At 44.1% G+C, this 24,687-nt stretch overlaps 1 protein-coding gene across 1 annotated transcript; it reads left to right on the top strand.

The window, feature by feature from the left end:
* The first annotated feature begins 505 nt into the window (after nucleotides 1-505).
* igfbp3 (insulin-like growth factor binding protein 3) lies at nucleotides 506-19,817 on the top strand. Its single transcript, XM_085775101.1, has 4 exons — nucleotides 506-1,111; nucleotides 5,179-5,429; nucleotides 8,866-8,985; nucleotides 19,403-19,817. Exons 1-4 carry the CDS (start codon nucleotides 745-747, stop codon nucleotides 19,526-19,528), a joined length of 864 nt encoding a protein of 287 aa, XP_085631227.1. The 5' UTR covers nucleotides 506-744; the 3' UTR covers nucleotides 19,529-19,817.
* Nucleotides 19,818-24,687: the final 4,870 nt, after the last annotated feature.

Below are 24,687 nucleotides of genomic sequence, written 5' to 3'. Positions count from 1 at the left end.
ACCTACACACCTGCCCAGAGGAATGTTTTGCATGTGGGGGGTACTACCATTGGCATTCACACTCACATACCACTGGTGCCAGCAGGGGATGTGGCCAGTGGTGTGGAAACCTCCAGAGGTTTGGGAACAGTCAGCACAGCACAGCACAGCACAGAAGAAACCCTCCCTGCCTGGTGCAGCTTATTTCTGTGTGTGTGTATGTGTGTAGATGTGCATCTTATCTGTGATATTAAAAAAATATTTCTCTTAATGATCAGTGAAGAGAAATGCAGCCAACAGCCTCCAGCTCCAGCCACATGCCATCTGCAGCTCACATAACCTGCCTGTCTTGTGACAAGAGGCCAAATTTCAAGATGGAAAACAAACACCTCTCGTTTTTTTCTCTCCTTCTTCTCCTTCTTCTTCTCCTCCAGATCCTGCTGAGCATAAAGAGCGCTGCTGCAGAAGAACAGACCTCTGCAAATTATTATAAGTGATTAAAAAAGAGTTAAGTTGCAGGAGCAGCTCTCTCTCTCCTCGGGGCGAGGATGTAGCGGTCCCTCATATCGGGGCTCTCCGTTTACATTATTCATACGGAGGGGTGTGACTTGTTGGCTCTTTTTTCCGCCTATATAAAACCAGAAGTTCGCGTAAAAGAAAATACAGATGGAGAAGGCTAGCCGGCTCGCTGTGTCACAGAGAGTCCCCTTAAGCCTACGTGACAACTCACATACTGTCCCTTTGTGACCAGCTTTAATCGGCAGAATGCCCGGTCTGTGTATGCTTTGTCTCGCCGCCGCGCTGGCTGCGGTCGCCCGGCTCGTCGGCACCGTGGGGCCGGTGGTCCGATGCGAGCCGTGCGACGCCGGATCGCTGCTGCAGTGCAAGCCCCTGCCCAAGGACTGCGCGGAGCGGGTGAGGGAACCGGGCTGCGGCTGCTGCATGACGTGCGCCCTCGGCGAGGGACAGGCGTGTGGAGTGTACACGGCGCGCTGCGGCTCCGGCTTGACCTGCCAGCACCAGCCGGGGGAGAGCCGACCCCTGCAAGCTCTGCTGGAGGGACGGGGAGTGTGCTCCAGCGCTCCGTCCAAAAGACTCAACAGCATTCTCATACCGGCGCAAAAACAACAAGGTAGAAAGAGCATTTTTTAAATCCCCTTCTTTTTATTATCAGTATTATCATTATAAATTGTGTTATTATTGCTTGTTGTGTTTTTATATGTGTAGCCTATACGTGTATAGTATGTTGTTATTGGGTGGATTTGACAGGCGCTCTCCCCATGAGGTGGTGCTCTTTGCTGACCAGCTCTGGGGACTCCCCCCCACCAACACCAACACCAACACCACTCCACTGCACTCCACTCCACCCCCCTCCCTTGTTCATGGAAACACCGACCAGTGCGGTTTACTGATAGTGGATGAGATAAAGGTGCTTACACTGATCTACTTAAGACACAAGAGCTCAGAGAAACATAAGGAAAATGTATTGTTTGGGGTCAGTTCTGCAGAAACACCAACCCTGACTGTGTGGGGGATTTTGTTTTGGGTTTTTTTTAAGGGAAGGTTTGACATTACACAGTGATGTGATGATCTGAGGATAAACAATAACAGCATCAACAACTACAAAAAATCCAATAGGCTCCTGAAAGTTTGAGAGGATGACAGCAGCAGCAGCAGCAGCAGCAGCAGCAGCAGCAGCAGCAGCAGTGATACTGTAGCAACGAGTCTCTGGGAGGTTTGTGCAGCAGTGAGTTAATCACTGCTCTCCCTCCAGGTGTACATGTGCAAAATGCAAAATAAAATCAAAAGTCTGTCGTTTGGGGATGTGCAGACTGTTTGTTTTAAGAAAGGGCAACACTGCTCCTTCTCTCTTTCTCCCTAACACACACCCACAAGCACACACACAACACACACACATACACACAGCCTGGCTCCCTCAAACCAATAGTTAGGGAATGCCACATACATACTGTAAGTATACAGTATTTAGCTGAGGCTGAGCGTCGACCATGTCCTTGTCTTCTGTAATGTCCTTATTTTCCTTCAACTAAAGCTTCATGGATTTTTTTTGTGCACAGCATGAAAATATGCGCTGCAGCTTTCCCGCTCCATGTGGGCCAAAACATCTCAGCTGTGTGGTAAAGGCAAGAGGAGTAGGAGGGGGGGAGAAGGAGGTGGGAGGTAGGAGGTGGGGGCAAGCCAAACACACATTTAAAAATGCACAATCAGAGCCCGTCATTAATGAGTGTACACTCTATCTATCTATCTGCCCCCGTGTGTGTGCACGGCGGGGTGATAACGGAGAGATCTCATTTGCATGGTGTGTCTCATGGTGGACGGATGCCTGCCGCCGCTCACACCGGTGAGACGGCACACATGCCACCTCGGTGTGAATACACACAGTTGTGTGTTTGGCCACTGCTGACGTCAGGCCTCCAGGAGCCTCTCTGTGTGTTTTCTTCTTCCTGGTTATTTGGTTTGGCCGCAGTAATGTGTGTGCATGTGTGTGTGTGTGTGTGTATATGTGTGTGTGTGCAAGCACTCAGCAGTCACATTGTCATCCATATACGCACACACAGAGATGTATGCATCCAGCAACATGCACACAGACCACCACCACAAACTCATTCTGTCAACTGTTTACATGCCTTACCTTTTAATTTTCTATCATTTAGTCCTTATATGTTTCAGCTTTTACTTCCCTGCCTGCTCTTCACTGTTTTGCTTTATTTTTCACACTGGAGCAGAGATTTACATCTTACAGCGCTGACAACAGAGATCAATGCATGATTATTTACAGTATCTGCACTACTGGAGATGGAAAGGAGGAAAAAAAAGAAAGAAAAAAGAGATGGGAAATGATCCCCAGTGCCCCTGTTGGTCATAGTGCATCACTGCAGCCATCAGTCCCCCAGCAGCTCCAGAGCAGCCTCTCCTCCTCCCAGACGTTAACAAGCCCTCCTCACCACAGTTTGTGCTGTTTACCCCTGTGCCATTATACAAACAAATTGCGTAATGTGTTTATCTAAAACACCCCAGACTTCCTAGAAAGGTTATATAAAAGTTTATATTGACAATAAAAATTAATGCTTGCAGGAATCTTAAACAGGGCTCAATATTTTTGTCCCTGGTTGTGGACATTTCTGGACATTTTTTAAGAGTTTAGAAAAAAAAAAACCCACGTGGAGGCAGCGCCAGGTTAAAGAGCATCTGTTGCCGTCTGACTCTGTGCCGGTCGTGGCGCAGCTGATGCTGTTGTTGTTGACATCCATGTTATTATTGTACAGCTCTGGAGAGCCTGTGGAGACTGTGGAGCCCCACCACGTCACTAATTGATCAGGTGGTCACGGAGAAAGGGTGGGCTGCCAGCCCGCCTGCCCACACGAGTTACACCCCGACATGCCCGCCTGCCGCCCTCACCGCAGCTCCCAAACACAAAATCTGCTTTGAGTTAACAGTTTAAAACTGTGTTTGGGTGTGTGTGTGTGTGTGTTTGTGTGTGTGTGAGCCACTGCATGTGTGTTCCCATCGTCGTCCCACCCCCCGTCTGCCTGTTACACTGCAAAAACTCAAGAATATGTGTCATATTTCTTGTCAAAATGTCTCATTTCTAGTCAAAACTAATCTCTTTCCACTTGAAATAAGACTCATCACCTAAAAATTAACTTTCAATTTCACTTGTTTCAAACAAATTTTCACTTGAAATAAGTAGAAAAATCTTAGTTTTTTTGTGCTTGTAATAAGAAAGAAAAACTTGCCCCACTATCAGATTTTTCTACTTATTTCAAGTAAAAAAAATGCTTGAAAGAAGTAAAAAAAAAAGTGTCTAGAAACAAGCTACCTTTTATGTGATTTTACATATAATGCTATTCGTTTTGACTAGAAATGACATTTTGACTAGAAATAAGACAAATATTCTTGGAAAGATTTTGAGTTTTTGCAGTGTAGGGGACGCCGCCGCCGTCTCCCAGCTCAGTTAACGTCTTTGACTGTGGCCTAGCGGTGGTGTGGCAGACCAGCTGGCACATGGCGGCTGGTTGGTTTGGTCCTCTCCTATATTAGGGAGGAGTGTTTGGAGCCCCTCCCACCCCTCCTCTTCTCTTCCTCTCGGTCAGATGGTCCCCGATTTGACAGGAATCTTTGCCAGCACCAGGGGCTATTAATACATCTGTTCCCTTATCTCCCACCGTACCTCTTACTGCCCTAACCTCCTCCTCTTTTAGCCCCAAACCCCCCCTGTTCCCCGCCCTACTCATGTAAACACATACACAACATTTTCTGCTTCACAGCGTCCTTAAAAAGCCTTGTTTAGACTCAGCTCCTCTTTGTGACTCTATCTCTCGGTTCGGCACACTGTGGAAATTTGTGGATATGAAATCGTCATGTTTCTGTTTATTACTTGGCTTCATTTCTGGCTCCAAACAGCCCACAAGGCAATGAGCTAACTTTATTTCCTCTGTTTTATACAGGCCCCTCGACTCTCAGGCAGTGTAGATTTCTCTGATGGATTAAGTGCAAGAGAAGCTGGCATTCATCATATTGTATTATGGTATTTTTTTCTGAGAACTGTAAACTGAAAACAACTCCACGATTCTGATTTGTAGCTTCCGATTCAGAGTATAAGAAAAAGTAGATTATGATATATATACCAGTTGTAAAAAAGCATCTCATAATCAAATCCTGAAGGCTCTTTAAAAACCCATTTAAGGATTATTTGTGAACCCTTTATTTTATAGTTTGAAACCCAACAACAAATGGAAACTACACTTCTTTTTCTGTATCAAAACCACCAGATCTGAGTTAAAAACCACCACACTTAACTCGTCAAACATGGATTAGATTAACAGGACGACTTCAGAGAGACTTTTAAAAATGTGCGAAGCCTGTGGTACATTTGTTAAATCAGAAAAGCATTGATTTTCCTCAAACGACAGTAGATAAGAGACTTTCAGCACTTTCCCCCCTAATCCAGTCCAGGTCTGACATGTGGAAGTGTGACGATGTGATGTGGTCCCAATGGAAGACGTTCAGAAATCACACTTTTTTTGTTTTGCAAAGTTGAAATAAAAGTTTGGGTGGGTTTTTCTGTTCACTTTTGGCAAAGAAATAGCCACGAATCAGATGCTGACTAACTTCAATATCTCTCAGTATGTTTGATCCATGTTTAACCTCATCATCAACTTACCTTTACCTACACAGAGAACAGTGGGAACCAGGTGGAGGACGGTTGTGCCAACGTGACCCAGACGATGACGGTGTTGCCCGGCGTGGCGACTGTGAAGGGCGGACACAGCCGCGGCTCCATGGACACCAGGCCGACGCTGCACAACAAGCTGATCCAGAAAGATCAGAACAGGAAGACGCAGAGCTACAAGGTGGAGTCGGTGTCGGGAGGAGCCAACATGGACATGCACAACTTCTCCCTGGAGAGCAAGAGGGAGACTGAGTATGTAAGTCACACCCAGAGGCAGTGTTGTGTTTTCAGATTTTTTACAAGGTTCCTTGAAGGGAACCACAATAATGGCAGAGGTTCATTAGAGGCAATGGATGTTAGGATATGTCAAATTTAGGTTTAATATGCGTAATGTTTAATGACGTTCCAAACGTTGTTAAGATGTAGCTATGCCCTTATTTTGAAAATCTGAGTACCAGATGTGGAATGTAACTAACTTAATGGTCGCTGTTAGTGGCGAAGCTCCGGACAAAGTTGCAGTGATTGATTGTATCAAGATAGATATAAAACAGCTAGGCTAGTCTATCACAACAATATCAATTATGGTTTATAGTAAATAAATACAAAACGCAAAATTAATCACCAACTTTTGATAAAACTGATGTCACGATCGAGTGGCTGAAAGATGTTAGCCGGCTAATGTGTAGCGTTCCGAAGTGTATGGGGCTTCTAAAGTCACTCTTTTCTGCTGACAAAAACTCACAAACATAATACTCTTTGGAGCTGAGCAACACACTCCGTTTATTTACCTTTCACACCCGCGAACTCTGAGACAATAACACTGTCGCCTCTCTCTGACGTCACACCCGCGCCCCACTCTCACACTTGTTAGCTCTCGAGCTCTGTGGCTAGCTGGTTAGCTTCTGGCTACTTGAATAGCTTCTGTGTTTTTTAAACAATATCTAACTTTGGAGAAATTTATAATAAAATCTGATACTGTCAGTCTTTCAAAAACAGAAACAACAACGTTTACTTGAGGGACAAAAAGTGTCAGTTGAAAACATTTAGGAGTGATAGGCTATACAATGTTGTTTTTTTGCTTGCTAGCTTACTCACGAGCTAATACATTGCAGACTTTGCCTGCAGTAATTAATTCTGAACAAATTCACATCTTAAAGAGGAACTATGCAGAGTTTTTACCTTAATTAAACAGCTTCTGAGTAATTGTGATGGTGATGGTTAAATGACTTGTTACAGGGAGAATGGAGGCTCTCTAACTTCCACCAAGCATCTCTTGGCCGAAAACCAACTTTGCAAAATCAGCGCCGCCAACCCGGTGTCCCAGCTCTCATCTCAGTGACAAAAACGTGCCCTATAACCCGTTATCTCTTGTTTATGATAGATAAGACTACACAAATATAGCCTGCACATCGTAACACGTAAATGATAAATAACGTCCATGGATTGCTTTCTCGCCAGCTTCAATGAAAACAAATGCACATGGCCGAGAGGAGGGTAGCAAAACAGTGGAAAAGCGACTGGACCTGCATAGTTCCCCTTTAAATCAATAGTGTGTCAATAGTTTGAGAAACATATGGTCCATGTCTCTATGAACTTCTACCATTGATTTTTTTTTTACATTTCTGCCATTATCATGTCTCAGATATGTTTTAAAAGGTAGGGGAGAGCGGGGTAAGTAGTGCCAATTTTTACTTAAATTGCCTTTAAAGCAAGGAGATTATAATAATGCCCCCAACTAATATATGTACATATAGTTTAGGATGTTGCGCATCCCTGGGAACAATCACTTTGAATCTTAAATCAACTGTTTCAGAAATATAGCTTTAGAAAAAAAAAAAAAAATCTGGCACAACTTGCCCCCGGTGCGGGGTAAGTTGTGCCATTGGAGAGAATTCACTGGGGTAAATTGTGCCATTGATAATTGAAGTAAAACAGATAATTTTAATCTCACAAATGTTAATGCTATATAAAAGCAAGACATTCAATACAAAATTAAAGCCAGAAGCGGCGATGACCGGGCCCTCGCTTGTCCCCATGCAGTCGCGGAGGCCTGAGGCACGCTGGGGGCTGTGGCGCAAAGAAACGCAATGTTTTGTTCATCCACCAGGCTACGAGCACAACCAGACTGGGCAGGTGTGTTCAGGGGCGGTCCCTCATCACACATGTTAAGTTTCAAGCAAATCAGTGCCCACTGCCATGTTTCTCCTATACGCAGACAGCACTGCCACTGGCACAACTTAACCCAGGCCCTTTGGCACAAATTACCCCAAGCCCAGCATTTTGAAAAAAAAGGATTCCCCAGCTGTTTTGAGCTGGCATCATGCTAACTGTATAGACTCATGGTGTAGCGTCATAAAGCACTAAAACATGTGTGAACTGTTTTCAAAGTTATCTATAATTGTTCAAACATGGCAATCAAAAAACCTTGATCATAGAAATTTTACTTTGGAGGGCAAAAACTTGTTTTTTGAACATAAATGTGCTTTCCTCTCAAGCCATGTGTCTCCCTTCTTGATAGGATGAGTGAAATGGATGCCCCTTCAAGAATATGTGGTCACATGACCAACTTCTTCTATAGTTTTCTAGATAACAGGGGTGGAACTACTTGCCCCATGGCACAAATTACCCCACTCTCCCCTATTTGGTGGAGTTTTAAAATTTCCATTGGTTCCAAATCACACATGTCCTAAAGGCTTAAAATACATGTCTTAGCTTGGTCCTCCATTTCTTATTATGATTTATTCTCTAACTCTCTACAGTCAGTTACTGTTGATAGGCCAACTATTACAGAGAACCATCTGCATACATCTACATCTGCATTTAATGATTTTGGTCATTGAAATGTCAAGAATCAGAAGAGAGAGATAACAACACACATATCAGGTTCATAGTCAGCACCTTATCAAGTGAATAAGTCAGGCTTTTCTTTAATTTTACACTGATAAGCACTCAACTCATCAGTGAAATCACTGTCTGAGTTACACTGTTGGTATAAAACTCTGCAGAATCCCAGCTCTGCATATCAAGTGTCTGACCACCCTGGTCTTACGCTGTTGACAAAAATGCATATCGCTGTCATCCCATGGTAGGTGGTATGCATGTGCGGCCTCATGCACGTGCAGGGGAAAACACAAGATACAAACAGTAGGCTATGGGGAATTTCTCATCAAAACACTGGTCTGCAGAGCAATTTGTGGTCAGAGACTCCACCGGGGTCCCTTTTAGGCTATCTACTGTCATTTAAACATCGTTATTTTTAAATTACACCCTCTCTCAAACATTTTGTCAGAGAAGGTACTACTTTTTTCAGAGAGATGACGTCTCATTTTGGGACTTTTAGACTCTTCAATCTGGGCCAAACAGTGGGTTCATCACTGTACTCAGTGTTGCAACAATTTACAGGTCATCATTTTCAAATTTCAGTCAAAATCCGCAAAGTTTCCACAAACACACAATGACCATCCTCATTTTTGCTCAATATAAGTAGAAAAGAGCCTAAAGGACGTGTGATTTTGAACTTAGATAATCATACTGTACAGCTTAGGTGGGATGTTATTGTTATGTTGTTTCATACTGTGATGTTCATGATCATAGACTTTTCCAACGTCATCTCATGTTCTCCATGTTCTGTGATTGTGTAAGGATGAGTGTGTAATCTTGGTGCTGTTGGGGTGTGTTTGCCGCGTTGCTAGGGGCCGTGTCGGCGGGAGATGGAGAGCATCCTGAACAGTCTTAAAATCAGCAACGTGCTCAACCCGAGAGGCTTCCGCATACCCAACTGTGACAGAAAGGGCTTCTACAAGAAAAAACAGGTGAATGGCTCTCCCTGCTGTTTCCTCCTCTTACACACCGTCTCTTAAACACACACACGCACATGCACTTGCACACTTTAACATACACACACCTGCGGACATGCAAATAGACCCACCGCATGCCTGAACACTTCCAAAGAATCCTCGTCGTGGACTCATCCCACCCACCCACCCACACATAACACAATCCCCTTTTTTGTGCAGCTCGGGTTGCCTTGACAGCGACATAAACACTATATTATCAGAATGGCTAATAACCATGTATTACTCCGGTAAATGCACTGCAGCCGTCTGACTCATGCCTCACAGGAAATGAAGTCGGTCAGGTGTGTTTGTGGGTGTGCGGTGTGTGGGAGAGTGTGGGGGGTAGGGATGTAAGAATGTGGTCTGGGAGTGTGTGTGGCACAGTAGATGTGGCGGCAGGGGAGTGTATGTATGGCGCTTGTTTGATGGCGGTAGTTTTGGTGAGGGTGTGTAGGTGTGGTGGGGTGCTGTTGGTGAGGTAAAAAAAAAACAAACATGCTGTCACTGGTTTAGTTTTTCTTGTCCGTGGTGCAGCCGAGTCGGGGCCACCCATAGCCTGCTCATTTGCAAGAAAGACGGGAAGAAGAAAAAAGAAAAAGAGAGAGAAAGAAAGAAAGAAAGCTGAAATTTGTCTGAGTAGTTTGGTGGGTGACATGTGCTGACCTGAGGGGGGAGGAGGAGGGGCGAGACGGGAAAGGTAGTGGATGGATGGGAGGAGGGAGAGAGGAGAGAGAGACATCTAGCGTGTCACATATAAATTCAATTCAATTTTATTTGGGTGGGACATTGCAAGTTCATGAACAAGACTGTGTGATACAGAATTGTAAACAAGCCAGATTTTATTTCCCATTTACAGATGTTCCCTGGAGTACACTACAATTCATATTACAATAAAAACATGTTATCACAGCTATAAAATAGCAGCATTCAGTTTACAGTTCAATTCTTAAAATAACAATACAAATACAATACAATAGTACAACAATAATGCAAAAGTGCAACCGTGTCTCGAGTTCGAGATAAAATGCTTACAATCACTAAAGTGCTTAGAATAGGGCAAAAAATATTAATTAACCACTTGCACTGCTATATATGGCTAGAAGCTGTACAATAATACAGGTAATAATAGTAGTGAGTATATATAATAAACGTTAAATAGTGATGACATATTACTCATATTGCTATTGTGACTAGCACCACCGTCCCGTTTCCTGAGGTCGGGAGTCTTATCGGAGGGATTCCTCAGAGCTGGAGCCCATTCTGAGAAACGCATGAGTCACCGAAAAAACCCCAAAAGCAGCATGAGTCAGAGACCGACTCGAGCCATAACACACACACACACACACAGAGACAAGACAGAGAGAATAAAATCATCTTCTCAGATTCTTACCTCACTCTTTCCCCAAAGTCTCCAAAGTGCGGTTTCATTGTTTCTTTTATTAAAATCAAACTCTTCCTTATTCTTTTCCTGGATTTCATCTACAACAAATACCAACCAGGGAAGTGTCAGTTCTGCTCTGAGAGACTGAGTGTATGTGTATGTGTGTGTTTGATTGTGTGTGTGTGTGTGTGTGTGTATGTGCAGCAGTGTGCCAGCCCTTGTCGCCCTTTTTTCTCAGAGGGCCGGTGGGGTGCTGGGTTGTTGTGTTAAATCCATCCGAGGGGATGTGCCTTCACGGTGTGTTGCAGAGATTTATGACCGGAAACACAGCGAAGAGGAGACCGTGTGAACCGTCTAGGGTGACAATACTGTGAAAAGAAGGGAGCAAGCGGAGGTGGGAGGAAGGGGAAGGAGGGGAGGCACGGGAGGGAAGGAGGGGTCAGGGGTAGGTGGTGGTGGAGGGGTGAAGGCAGAGCGGCAGTACAAAAAAAAAAAAAAAATTACCATACACATGACACACAAGCAGCCAAAATCTTTTAATATCGTAAAGACGGGAACTGTTGAAAGGTGGACGACGGATAAAGCCACGAGTTTCGTCTTTCACATGGATCCTCTCAGCCGGGAACCGACTCGTTTTTTGACCAAGTGGCTCCAGAAACAAAAGGTCAACAGAAACTAAAGTAGGAAGTTAGTAAAACATGATGAAACGCTGCGGACAGTCGGTTGGTGTTCTTGGTGTCGACTGATTCTCCAGAGTTGTTGACGAGTGATAGATTAAAATGCAGCAGGTTTGAGGGAGGGTTTTCTTTTTTTTTTTTCCTGGGTCAAATCTGTTTTTCATTTTTAGTCCAATGAAAAAAAAAAAATCCCTGTTGTTCTCTGTCCTGGGTCTTGGTTCTGTAGCCAGTTCCTGTTTTGCAGTTGGACAGAAGAAGTTGTGCTGAACTGAACTGTGTTTGATCCATTAGCGACGTTCAGTCCAACAACATGAGAAGCCCCGTGCACTTCCAGATTGGGAGGTTGAGGGAAAGGGGTGGTGTGTGTTTTTGGCGGATAACTCCTGAAACTGGAAAGAGATTGATCTGGTTGAGCTCCAGACGGTTTCTGGGTCCTGGAAAAGTCTCTGAGAACCGAGGCCATGTGGTCAGATTGGATTCCTCCTGTTAGAGCCAACTGATATGGGCCCTTTGGGACCGATGTCGATGCCGATATTAGGAAGTAAAACCAATGAATCGTCCAATAAATCCTCATGTTTGCATGAACAAATCATATTTTTTTTGCAGCAATTCCCCAAATATGGTTCAGACACTTGCAACATTTGCAACAATAGATAAATAACTCGGCCTCTGTGCAGCGCTGCAGGAAACTCTTGCAAAATCTGAATAAAATAAATATAAATAACTAGAGAAAGGACAAAAGCTACTTATGAATAATGACTCACTTTCCTTCCTTTGTCAGTCCAACAGAGTTACACTGGAGCAAACCTATGTAAATGAGGGAGAGGGAGCCACAAACTGAATGAAAACAGCATTAACATTGTTTTTCTCTCGTGGATCAACAAGTTGGAAGCCAAAACATATAATACACTGATCAGATCAATCAGGTCTGTTACCAATCCAAACCATCCAATGTGCTTTTATCGTCCCTGTGGGGGAAATTAGTTTTGGACTGTCTGTCTGTCTGCAGTTCCAAAGTTAAAATCAAAACAATACATGCACATTTACATATACACACTAGCTGAGTCCAACGATGACGACGATTATCTGAACGACAATAGAAACCGTTTCACTGCTGCTCATTGGTCAAGCTGAAAAAACTATAGAAACTGGATTTAATTTGCTAATTCGACCACATGCACACACCTCTGCGTGACAAAAACATGAAACTCATGTAACTTTTTCACCTTCACACGCTCGAGTAACATGCAGCTTTGAGTCGAATCCAATCAAACAGCTGCTTGATGTGCAAGAGATTTGGGGGTGAAATACTGTTTAACAGGTCAGTTATGATGAGGGAAAAGCCTGTAGGTGTGTGTGTGTGTGTCTCTGTGTGTGTGTGTGTTGTGGGTAATGTGAGTGCCTCGGGCCTGCAGGAGAAGTTTGAGCAGCAGCAGTTAGCCCCGACCTCGGGCTGCTACACAGAAACCTATTTTTAGCAGCAGCAGTTATATGAATTGGCTCAGTCAGTATCCCAGTTCAGGCCGAGCTTTGCCCAACACTGATCCCCTCATTACCCCCCCCCCCCCCTTCTCTCTCTGTGATTGCACCCACCCATCATTACCCCCATTGTGTCCTGCCCTACAGTCGTCCACTCGTCTTTTGTCCCGCCTGCACCGCTCCATCACTCTGCCCCGTCCTGCCCTCTTCCGCCCACCTGGCTTTTCCTTTTCCTTCCTTGTTTGGCCAGGAATCACCCAGCGGAGGGTTGTGAATGGGACGACAGTGTCTGCGTCTGTCTGTGTACTCTTTCAGAGTTTAGTGTGTATGTCTTGAGAGGAGGAGGAGGAGGAGGAGGAAGAGGCAGTGGGTTAAGGATGTGAGCCAGGTGCCTCCATACCCTCCCCTCCTCCCTCCCTCTCTCTCTCCCTCTCTCCCTCCCAGGGTCCTGACAGTGCCAGGCCCATAAGGGCTGACTTATTGAGCGTGACTCAGAAGGATCTGTGGAAACGTACACACCGACCACAATGGCTTTATAATAACTGGCCAACCTTCGGGGACCCAGACAGCTATTTTCACTCTGTCTCTTTCCCTCGTTCTGCTCCCTCCCTGGATTTCTAATCCATCCCTTCTTCCTTTCTCGCTGGGGGAGATGGAGCCTTTTTTTTTTTTTTTTTTCCCTCTGGACATGGCTGTTGCATAATATGTAGGTCAGAGTAATATCTCTCAATCTCAGTCAGTAATAATACGATGCCTGAGTTTTGGCATTAATACAGAAAACGTATTCAACTTATTCAAAACAAACACATTTTCTACAAAATCCCCTTTTTTGGTTTTGCAAACTGCAACAGACTGAAGATTAGGAGCCGCTGTGCACAGAAAGAAAAAGTCAACAAAAACTTGGACGAGCATTCAGTCCCAACTTTCAGTATCTCAGCTCTGTACTCTGTAAAGTTTGATGGATTCAACCAGATGATTCTCGCAGATGAGAAATGCCTGCAAGGCTTCACAATATATGTGCCAAGCACGTTTAAACACATGCACATTTGATTATATGCAGATATTGAGTTTGTGAAATATCAATAATCCTGTCCATCACAATCAGCAAACATTTTAAAATAGCTTCTTAAAAATGTTTGTCTTACCCAACATTGAAGAACTCAGATGTTTTCCATTTACACCTCAGTAAACTATTGAACTAGAGAAGATGTAACATTCAGATATTAGTTATAGATGATAATTGATCAGTCACATTTGTCAATACTTACTTTTCTGTTAATAAAGAAACTAAATGTGTAATTCACATCATTTCCCATGTCACATTGTCTGTGTGCTCAAAATCACTCATGTAGCGCACAAGTGTGAATCATTAAACACATTATAACAGGCTCATAGTATCCCATAATGCATCTGGAAAAGCAGTGTACAGCTGATGCAATATACACCGTCATGCATTATGTTTACGCTGAAGGAGTTTTTTTCATTTTACAGTCGGGAGGAGACAACCATTATCTCTCTTTATGTAGTTAACACACATTGATCTCACCTGAGAAAAAAAAAAAATATATATATATATATATATTTCCAGGCTCTTATTTTAAAGTTTGTGTCGCTTCATTCTTCTAAAACAAACACAAATTATTCTGGAGCTGAATTCACTCAAACTCTCATTTAACTGTTGCAGTAATATCCTGCAGCTGCTTCTGGTGCAAACACACCCACAGATGCACCCTGTCTTTTACACCAGTACATATACATGCACCCCTATACACACACACACACACACACACACACACACACAGAGATACAGATACACACACATTGCATTTTATGAGCTTGTGTTTATCCTGCGGTCAGACCAGGCTCTTTTTAATGTCCGTGAAGCCCAGCGGCGCTGCTATTAGCTGTAAAGACCTGCATCACAAGAGCACGCATTCATACACACACACACAACACAACACACATGTATTCACACCCCATAGAGGTAGCATTATGAACGCGTGGGGTGTATGAAGCAGTATGCTTTTTTTTTTTTTTAAGTGACAGTTCAGAATATAGGGCACGAGGTCTGACACTGTGGTTCAGTCAGCATGTTTAAGGACGCATGTTTTCAGGAATCAGCCACTCACCTCATGTAACGTTGGAGGTTTTCTGGCAGAAGATGACGACTTCAGTCAGCTCAGATTTAAGATCGACACAGATTTGTGCAGAAACCAGAGATTTCTTTGCTCAGACTGAAGACGAGGTGGAAGACTGAGAGTTGTCTCGCAAATACAGCAAATTATTAGAGCGTGCTGTGGCTGATAAGACCTCGGCAGGAAGCAAACGTTGGGGTTTTTTTTTCCAAATGTATCAACCGTGTAGTTTTCAAACTAAAAACTAAAAACCGGGGCCAGAAGCGTTTCCAAAAGTCTCAGTTTTAAGGGGCCTGTAAATCCTGAAAGCCGTGCGGATGCCAGACGTAAACATAGCAGAGAGCGATGCATCAGGCAACGGAGCTGTGAGTTTGCCAATTCTTGTGGTTTTTCTTCCAAACTATTGGTTGGGAAGTCGTTCCACTGACTGACTGACTGACTGACTGACTGACTGACTGGTGTGTGCAACAACATGGACACTGTGCTGTAGCTGTGTTACGTCTTTATCAGTGTAAATACCTTTTTCTAGATCACTTTAAATGGGCAGTAACAACAGCATTAAGCTAAGCCGAAGAGTTAGGGGGTTGAGGTCAGGTCACCAAAGCTTTGGCCGACTGACTTGTTTTAGTGAGTTGTTTTTGCTGTTTGTGTGATTTCTTCTTTTTTTTTTCCAGACAGAAACAAAGTTTTCAGATCAGTCTGATACCACATCATGAACACAGAGGCTTTTCTTTACAATCTCACAGTTTTAAATCCAGCCACCTTTCCTGTTTACATGCAGCTGGGTCTGAGTGTTTTTCCATGTTGCACAGTAGTAGAGATTACAAGAGGTCAAACACAGACCTGGTCACAACACAACACAACACAACAGTGTGATTGTGTTAAAATGACTTAAAATGTGGGAAAAAGTGCAAACTCTCTTCTTCTACCAAGTCTTTAAGTTTTCTTTAGGAGGCTGTAAAGTGACGTCCAGTCCTCAGTGGAAGTTTGGCTGTCGTTTGCCTTGTCCTACAGTGTGTATGTGTGTGTATGTGCGTGCATGTGTGCGTGTGTGTGTGTGTGGATTGGAGCAGGAAAGAAAGGATTGCTTGAGATGACTGCTAATAGTTCACAGATGAAAGAGAGACTGAACGGAAATTCAAAGGTAGCCAAGCAACAGGGGAATGCACACATGCACATTTTGCTCTTCCTCTCCCTTCCGCCTCTCCTTTGGCTTTTCAACCCTCCCATACACACACACACAAACACACACACACACATGCGCACACACACACACACACACACACACACACACCAGGCAGCACATGCAGGACTCTATCATCATTAACCAGAGCAGAGGAACACAATGTTAAGCTCCTCTCCGCAGTCTCGTCCGCTGGGTCGAGGCTAAAATAGAAAGCTGGCCACAGACTCAGACGATGGCACCGTGAGGGGGGATGGAGGGAGGAGAGAGAGAGAGAGAGAGAGAGAGAGAGAGAGAGAGAGAGAGGGAGGAGGAGGAGGAGGAGAAGGAGGAGCAGGAGGGTATGTAGGTAGGAAGAAAACTGAGTTCAAGAGTGTCCCTGGATGATGTGAGTGTGTGAGAACAGGCCGTGTCCAGACTGCTGCAGTAGTAGTTGGTGAGGTATTTTAATAGGCCTCTGTCTCTATAAAGCTGCCTTTGATCAGACTCTCAGGCTGCACGTGGACGTTGACTACAGGAAACAGACACCTGGTCACACTCTGAAGCCTGTCTGTCTGTTCCTCTGTCTGTCTGTCTGTCTGTCTGTCTGTCTGTCTGTCTGTCTGTCTGTCTGTCTGTCTGTCTGTCTGTCTGTCTATCTATCTATCTATCCATCCAAACTGTTTTAGTTTAGTTTAATAAGTTTATTTGTATCAGGGACAATGTACAAAATAACATTAGTCTCGAGATGAGAAGAGATGCCTTGTACCGGATTTAGCTTACTAGCTACTTTCCATCCGTAGTCCCTGGGCAGGTGAATAACAACAATAGAAATGTAAGAATTATCAATTTACATAGCATTCTAAACATCCATACACTGTCTGTCTGTCTGTCTGTCTGTCTGTCTGTCTGTCTGTCTGTCTGTCTGTCTGTCTGTCTGTCTGTCTGCCATGCAGTCTGTAAGCATTAGGAGGAGTTGTGTTGTGTTTTGGCACTGCACCCCCCTCTGGGAGCAGGAATTTAAATTAAACAATGACTGACTATGATGAGATTAAAGTGCTGATGATTTCACCTTTAATTTCAGGGTGTTTACATCCACATCGGATAAGCTGTTTAGAAATTACAGACCTTTTATTTTTTTTTATATAATCAGGGTAAAAAGTGCAATGAATCCCACGCTGTTCGACCAAGATGTTCTCATTTACTGTGTGTGCACTGCTCCAGAGATGAGTCACTGTTATGGTTCAGGTCTGGTCAAGGCAACTAAGACTAGTTGGTAACCATTTGGGAAACTGTGGTTAAACATGACTATATTTTGGAAAATATCTCCTCTACACACACACACACACACACACACACACACACACACACTGCGGTGTAGTGAAACGTTTCTCAACAAACAGTGTCGGTGGATAAACTGTGGTCACAGAGACTGCAGGCAGTCGTGACAGCACCAAACTCTCCATGAACCACAAATGACTGTTTTGTTTTGTTTTGTTTTGTTTTTACATTTTGACATCTGAGCCGAGTAAAGATTAGAAGAAGAGTTGGTGGGTGTGTTTCTGAGCAGAGAGTCTGTGTGGTTGTTTCCAGTCTTCATGCTAAGCTAGGCTAACCGTCTTCTGGCCAGAGCTCTGACATGAGAGTGCTATTGATCCTTGAATCTGTTGAAACTATTGCAAGTGCAAGTGAACGCATCACGTACAGTCTTAATGATTTCAAGCGGTCTCTGGAAACCATTGGTTTCCATCCACTTTTTCTCAATATTAAAATACACTCATGTACTGTAGAATTGATGCTTTATGCAAAGGATCAAAAATAGATTTTCAAATCCTATGGAAATTAAAGGGACAACGAGGAGTTTGTATTTGGTTATAAAAAAGTCTCATATTACTGTAATGTGGATGAATCTACGTTACCCACACTTGTTAATGGGTCCATTTTCGATAAAGAAGAATTTCACCGTGCACGCGGAGGCTCATGGGAAATGTAGTGTCGCTTTCCAAAACTCCTCGTAGTCACTTTAATGGAAAATAATAACAATAATTACATGAGACAAAGATGTAAAGCAGAAGTTGTAATAAGTGGAAATAAACGTAAAATCACTGGTTCTAGTTAAGTTAAGTTTCATCCCAAAGAGTAAACGGTGAAAGTCAGCAGGTGGCAGAAAAGTACGGAAGCCCAAAGTGACCACACATTCATACATTTTCCCAGAGATAGCAAATTTTCCTCGAGATCATGAGAACATAAAAGTTTGTTTTCCTGCATCATTAGTTGAAAACACAGCAACAGTTTATACGTTGTTCACTGAAGGAACCATGACTCAGTGTAGCGCTGTCAGGAGAGCGGGAAAACCAATCAATCAATCTATCAATCAATCAATCTGTTTATATAAACTTAAAGACTGTAAATGCACAGACAACAGAGGCATGTCTCGGCTCTGCTCTCCTCTCCGATCTGTCACCACCGCTCCCCCCGACCCCCCGGAGAGGAGACAATGTGCAGGAGGAGGATTATTGCGAGCCAGAGTTTAGCCTGGCCCGACTGACTGTGTCGTTTCATGTGTACCCCAAATGGAGCTCATAAAGTTGCCACTCTACAAAGCCCAGCCCCCTGCGGGACATCTGATATTACTGCGTACAACATGCGTGTGAGAGCACATGTGTGGAAGCAGGTTGCGCGACTGCATTTTGTGTGCACCTCCATGTTTAAAGATCATGTGTTTATGTGCACACACACGCACGCACGCTCGCTCGCTGGCTCGTGCACGCGCAGGCCATAATCAGCTCCAGATGATTTTGAGTGTCTGCCAGCTTCCCAGAATAGCAGCGCTGGTTTCCCTGCAGCCCTCCATCTGGCCTTGGCAAATATTTTAGCAACTCCATGTTTACCTTCACACTCCTTCACTCTCGTTCACTCAGAGCCCTCCTCATTCCCAGCCTCTCTCTATCAAAATGATCTGCTTTGTTAATCACTGGCTCAGGAGGAGCACCTAACGCCCGATAAATAAACGGCTCCGCGGCTCGTAGCTATATGGGACAAAACTGTGCAGCATGCTGGTTGCACATGGGGCGCCTGAACGCAGCACTGATCCTCTGATCTTCTTTATCTCTCTGCTAAGTTTCTGCACAAAGACTCGGTTTTTTTATGTGCAGCCGAGCAGAACATTCCTGTCCATGATCGATGAGATGTTTGTCTTATTGGAGTTGTGCTGAGGCACGACTCGGCCTCCTGACAGGCATCCAAACTCTGAAAGCCAACAGAGAGATTGAGTGTTGTTATAAAACACACACGCACATCGAAGCTGGTGTTGATAAAGCCGTGTCAGGATAATAATTCCTCGCCCTGGAAATGCTAATCTGTTCATTCCTGCTGCTCCAGAGCGAGTCCAGTGATGCTGCTGCTGCTGCTGCTGCTGCTGCTGGCGCCACCTGACTGTTCGCTCCTTCTCCCCCGAAGGCCGCGCGCGCCTTCGTTCATCTCAGTTCAACTTTGTGCACCATTAAATTTGTTTTTCTTCTCTTTTCTTTTCTTCTCTTCTCTTCTCTTCTCTCTGCAGTGCCGTCCATCCAAAGGCAGGAGGCGGGGATACTGCTGGTGCGTGGACAAGTACGGACAACCTCTGCCCGGCTTGGATGGCAGAGAGCGGGGCGAGACTCAGTGCTACAACCTGGAGAGCAAATGAGGGGGACAGAGGGACGACGACGAGTGGACAGAGAGAGAGGAAGACAGCGAATAAAAGTGGGGAGAGGGAGAAGAGAGAGAAGGAAAGATAGAAAGAAAGAAAGAGAGCCTACTTTGCTCTTGCATGTAGTTTTATGTAAACATTTGAAGGAGCTCTGGACCTTTGATTTCAGGTCCCATTTCTGAGGGGGGAGGAGGGGGGGAAAGGGTGGAGCAGCCGGCCAAGACTCCTGTCCATCACAGCTATCTGTCCTGTGCTTAGAGAACCTCTATCCTTTCTTTAAAAACAACACAAAAAAACAAGCAAAAAAAAGCCGACAGAGAAGAGAGGAGGAAAGAGAGAATCCTGTCATCTGCACTATTCTTTTAGAGAGAGAGGAAGGAGGGACTTTTCCACTCACTTTAAAGAGGACTTTGTTTGTGACTGTGACCCCGAAAAAAACGCACCAACACCAACACCACCACCGTTTGTTTCTATGTGTGTGTGTCTGTCTGTACATGTATGTGTGTGTGTGTTAACTGTGTGTGAGCACCTGGCGTGTGCACAGCCGCATGTCTGTGCGACGCTGCCTGTGAGTGAGTGAGTGAGTGAGTGAGTGGGTTGCGTTTTTTTGTGTAAATACTGTATGTCACTAAGCTCAGTGTAGAGATGTCAGACTGCCCACGGCACCAGTCCCTGCTCCATCCATCCAACAATGCAGAACAGAAAAAAAACACAACAAACAAACACACAAAACAAAACAAATGCTCTCTGGCTCAGGGTCCATTTCGAAGTGAAGGATTATGGGACAGCAGGGCTCCAACATGACGGCCACCTCCTCGTGGCTCCAGTGCCTTAAACACCGACCTTTCCGAGCCTCCTCTCTCCTTCACCCTCTGGTCCGCAACTGAAACGATACCCCACTGAAAATCCAAACTGAAGGCAAGTGAAGGCAACACGGGGGGAGAAAAAAAGCCAGCATTAAAGGGATACTTCACCCAAAATCGATAATTCACCAATCATCTACTCACCGTCATGCCAAGGAAGGGTTCAGAGAACTTTAGGAGTCATCAAAACGCTTTAGGAGTTCCAGGGGGGGTCCGGCTGGCAACAGATTTTCATATAATGGCGGTGAATGGAGCTCACTTTTGAATCGTCCAAAACACACACTATGAAACATCCAGATACCTCCATACTGCTCGTCTGTACTGACCCAAGTGTCCTGAAGCCGCCACATGAAAAAGTTGCTCAGAAAAAATTAATGTGATCTCTGTTTTTATCCTTGTTGTAGCAGTAGCTCCCAGTGGCTCCATGAGATGTTCTTCCGTGTTTACATCATACATCCAGTGGTTTACAAACCATGTGCACAAACATCAACAGAGCCACTGGGACATGCTACTACAACAAGGCTAAAAACAGAGATCACATTAATTTTTTCTGAGCAACTTTTTCATGTGGCGGCTTCAGGACACTTGGGTCAGTACAGACGAGCAGTATGGAGGTATCTGGATGTTTCATAGTGTGTGTTTTGGACGATTCAAAAGTGAGCTCCATTCACCACCATTATATGAAAATCCGTTGCCAGTCGGACCCCCCCCCTGGAACTCCTAAAGCATTTTGAAGACTCCGAAAGTTCTCCGAACCCTTCCTTGGCATGACGGTGAGTAGAAAATTGGTGAATTATCGATTTTGGGTGAAGTATCGCTTTAACATTAACACATCCATTTGAACTTCTAAAACCACTGCTGCAGCATGATCCACTTGGCGGGAGATCATTATCATCCTGTACCAGAAAATTAGATGGATGTAGTTTTGAAGAGCATGTTTCCTCAGGTAATTCAAGATATGTGCCACCATAGCGTCCATTAAACAAGGCCTTGGATGGACATGTCACTCCCTACAACAGCCTTTATTTTCCCACTGCTAAGACCTGCTAACATCAGGCTTTTATCAACCATCCAGGTCACATGACTCTGCAGTAGATGCATAAAGCATTTATCAGCTCTGATCGGCATCGACCACCAAACAATGGAGAGGAAAGAGTGAAAGGCAGCCTTGACATAGGTTTTAAAAACACACAAACCCTGTCTGTGTGCATTCGGCCATATTTTGGCAACACCATGAACATAATATGGAAGATGCCAGTCAAGTGGATTAGGCAAGGCAAGGCAAGGCAATTTTATTTGTATAGCCCGTTTTTACAAACAGTTTGTCTCAAAGGGCTTTACATGGCATCACAACAACATCCTCTGTCCTTAGACCCTCACATCGACTGAGGAAAAACTCCATGGAAAACCCTTTTAACAGGGAAAAATTGGAGAAACCTCAGGGTGAGCAACAGAGGAGGATTATGCTGCAGCAGTCGTCTAAACAAGTTTCTATGGACATTTTAATGCTTTATCTCAGACTTTTAAGTTGCCGGATCGGATCCATTTTCAAGCGTCCGACCCTCAGCTGGCAGGTTTTTGGTGGGGTTACTATGTGGAGATGCTCATACGCTGTTAGGAAACAGTTTAGTTACATCGATCCTGTCCTCTGTCTCTTTCCTGCCCCCTGCTGTTCCTGTCCACATCCACGTCCTCGGTCCCTCTGTGTGTCTGTGTCCAAGTACACTAAAACCCCGGCCCCTTGTCCTTATGTCTGTGTCTTTGTGCCTAACTCCCACCCACCCATCCATCCACCCATCCCTCTCACTCCAGCACCCTGCTCAGCTCCGGTCCTCTTCCTGTCAGTGGTGCAACCTGGTGTAGACTTGTTTAAATGGGTGTGAGCTCCCGGTGTGACCGCCTCGCCCCCGCCGCAGGTGCCAGCTGCCCTTATGCTTCAAGCACAAGCACTTAAAGCACTTTAGCTGCGCCGCTACTCGTCAGTGCATGCAGTTAAAGACAATTGGACCTATCTGCATCTGCATACCTTTCCTCGGAGGTAATGTCAGATGAAACAGTGTGATACTGTAAGAAAACAATAATAACCTGAGAGGAAAAAAAAAAAAAAAACGAAAGAAAGTGAGTAAGACTAAAAAAAAAACTAAAGCAAAAAAAGAAAAAGAAAAAAAAACGAAGCTACACCAGGACTTCTGACAGAAACTTAGCGAAACAACCCCTCAGACATTTTTTTTTTCCATTCAATGCAACTATTTTCTTTTTTTTGTTGTTGTTGTTGATGATAATGATGATGATGATGATGTTGTTGTTTTTGTTTCTTTGAAGAAGAAAAAAAAAATGCTCGTATGATCGTATGCCAACAAAATCTCCACAAGGTGGACACAGCACCAAATATGCATTCACACAAGTGGTAGGGGGTCTGAGGGAGGAGGCGTGGTCCTCCCCGAGGAGCTTCCTGCCCGATGCTCTCCCACATCCTGTGTAAAGACTTGAAAAAAAAAAAGAAAGAAAAAGTGGAGAGAGTGCCGACAAAGAATGCTTGCCCAGTAGCTCGGTAGCATGAAAAATCGGCTGTACACTTCCTTTAAATAGACAGCAACAACTTACAACCAGCCTGTTGGTGCTATATCCCATCTATTCAAAGACTTGATGTAAAGGGGAGGAACATACATACAAATATGTTTAAGCTATTCCCTCCCTGATATTTGTAAGTGTGTCTTTTTATATAATATTATTATATTATTATGATTATTATTATTATTATTATTTCCTGGCCAGCTACGTGTCTGACTAGACATCATGTACAGTACTTAAAAAATAAAAATTATTTATCTAAGAAAGAATTATAAGCTGATCCAAACTTAGGTTTTCTTATGAACAATTCAGTGACTCACCGATTGCACAGTAAAGTCTCTATGATTCAGTGTATTTTGGGGAATATAATCACTAATGAATGTTATATTTTTTAAATGAACCTTTTTTTTTTCCTTCTGTTTGCTCAGCACAGTGTCATTTTGTAAGCTCCGTCGTCGTCGTGGCCCCGGCAGCAGGCGACTTTCAGCCTCAGGAGGGGGGTGGGGGGGGGTTGGGGTAGGGAGGGGAGGGAGGGGAGGGGAGGTGTGGGGGGGGGGGGGCAGAATCTGTGTCAGTCAGGCACTCAGGTCTCATCTGGTCATCTTAGTTCACTGCCTCTTAAAAGGCCAGTGAACCTCTCACCTCTCACTAAGTCACTTCTCTCCATGCACACCCGGCCATCCCAGCCTCAGTCTGTTATAGCTGCAGAGCCACAGGGTCACACTCCTGTAACAATAATAATAATGATAATGTCACTTTTATTATTTTTTTATTTCATTTTATTTTATTTTTTTCCCTGCTGGTCACGTTAAGAATCTCTCTGTTCACGGGTAAATGTGTTTTATTTTGTTTTTTGTTTTTTTGTTTTTTCATTTCAAGTTTATCCTTCGAGGAGTTATTTTTGATTCAAGCTTTTCATGATACTAAACTAGAAATCACACAGAGAAAGGAAATGATTTTGATTCAAGATATAATTTGTATTTAATGTCTTTTTTTAAATAAAAAGTGAACACATTTTAACATGACGCCTCCTAAGTTTGTTTTCAACTCACTTCAAATCTCCTATAATGGTCATTTCTGTGCGTTTTACATACATAAAAGCGCCAGACGAGCAAAATAAAGTGCAACAGAGTAACTGGAATACATAAGATTGATAAAAAACATAACAAATTTGCAGCAGCAGCAGCTAACAACTTCAATCTTCCTCCCATCAGCTTAATCTCTGCAGGCAATCACCACGCACACATCTGCTCCTGCTGAAGTCCTCGAATGCAATATCAGGCTCCCCTCAGTCTTGGAATGTGTCAATAAGGATAAAGCACAGGTTGAATTTGTAAAGAATAAAAATAAATCTGGTGGTGCCAGGCAGGCTGGCAGTGGGCACGAGAGGTTGAGGCGAATTCCTGTTGCCCGACCAAGGCAAACAGAGCGCGGGTCAAAAGGCAGCGCAGAGCTGCATGTCCCGGCGAACCGTCTAAAGTTAGACAAGGACCTCCACTTTAGATCACCGTGATAACACTCTACACAAACACAACTGAAAATAGAAAATGTGGCTCCGGGTATATAGTGCATCTCCACACACACGGGTACACACACAGGTACACACACATGAGACTTTCACAATCACATCCTAGTGAAGCTGTTGTTGTGATCCTCCTGTTTTGCCACCATATGGATAAAAACAACCCTCCTGAGGTGAAAGAGAGGCCAGAGGCAAATAGC

Source organism: Trachurus japonicus, chromosome 4, assembly GCF_045865225.1.
Source record: "Trachurus japonicus isolate A0001 chromosome 4, Traja_1.0".
NCBI classification, from domain to species: Eukaryota; Metazoa; Chordata; class Actinopteri; order Carangiformes; family Carangidae; genus Trachurus; species Trachurus japonicus.
The sequence above is the reverse complement of the archived record's forward strand: the minus strand, read 5'-3'. Positions and strand labels throughout refer to the sequence as shown.

Excerpts from the sequence above, each read along its gene's own strand:
- igfbp3 (XM_085775101.1), top strand. The coding sequence starts at position 745 with ATGCCCGGTCTGTGTATGCTTTGTCTCGCCGCCGCGCTGGCTGCGGTC. Across the intron at positions 1,112-5,178 it reads ACCGGCGCAAAAACAACAAG|AGAACAGTGGGAACCAGGTG; the intron begins GTAGAAAGAGCA and ends TTACCTACACAG. Across the intron at positions 8,986-19,402 it reads GCTTCTACAAGAAAAAACAG|TGCCGTCCATCCAAAGGCAG; the intron begins GTGAATGGCTCT and ends TTCTCTCTGCAG.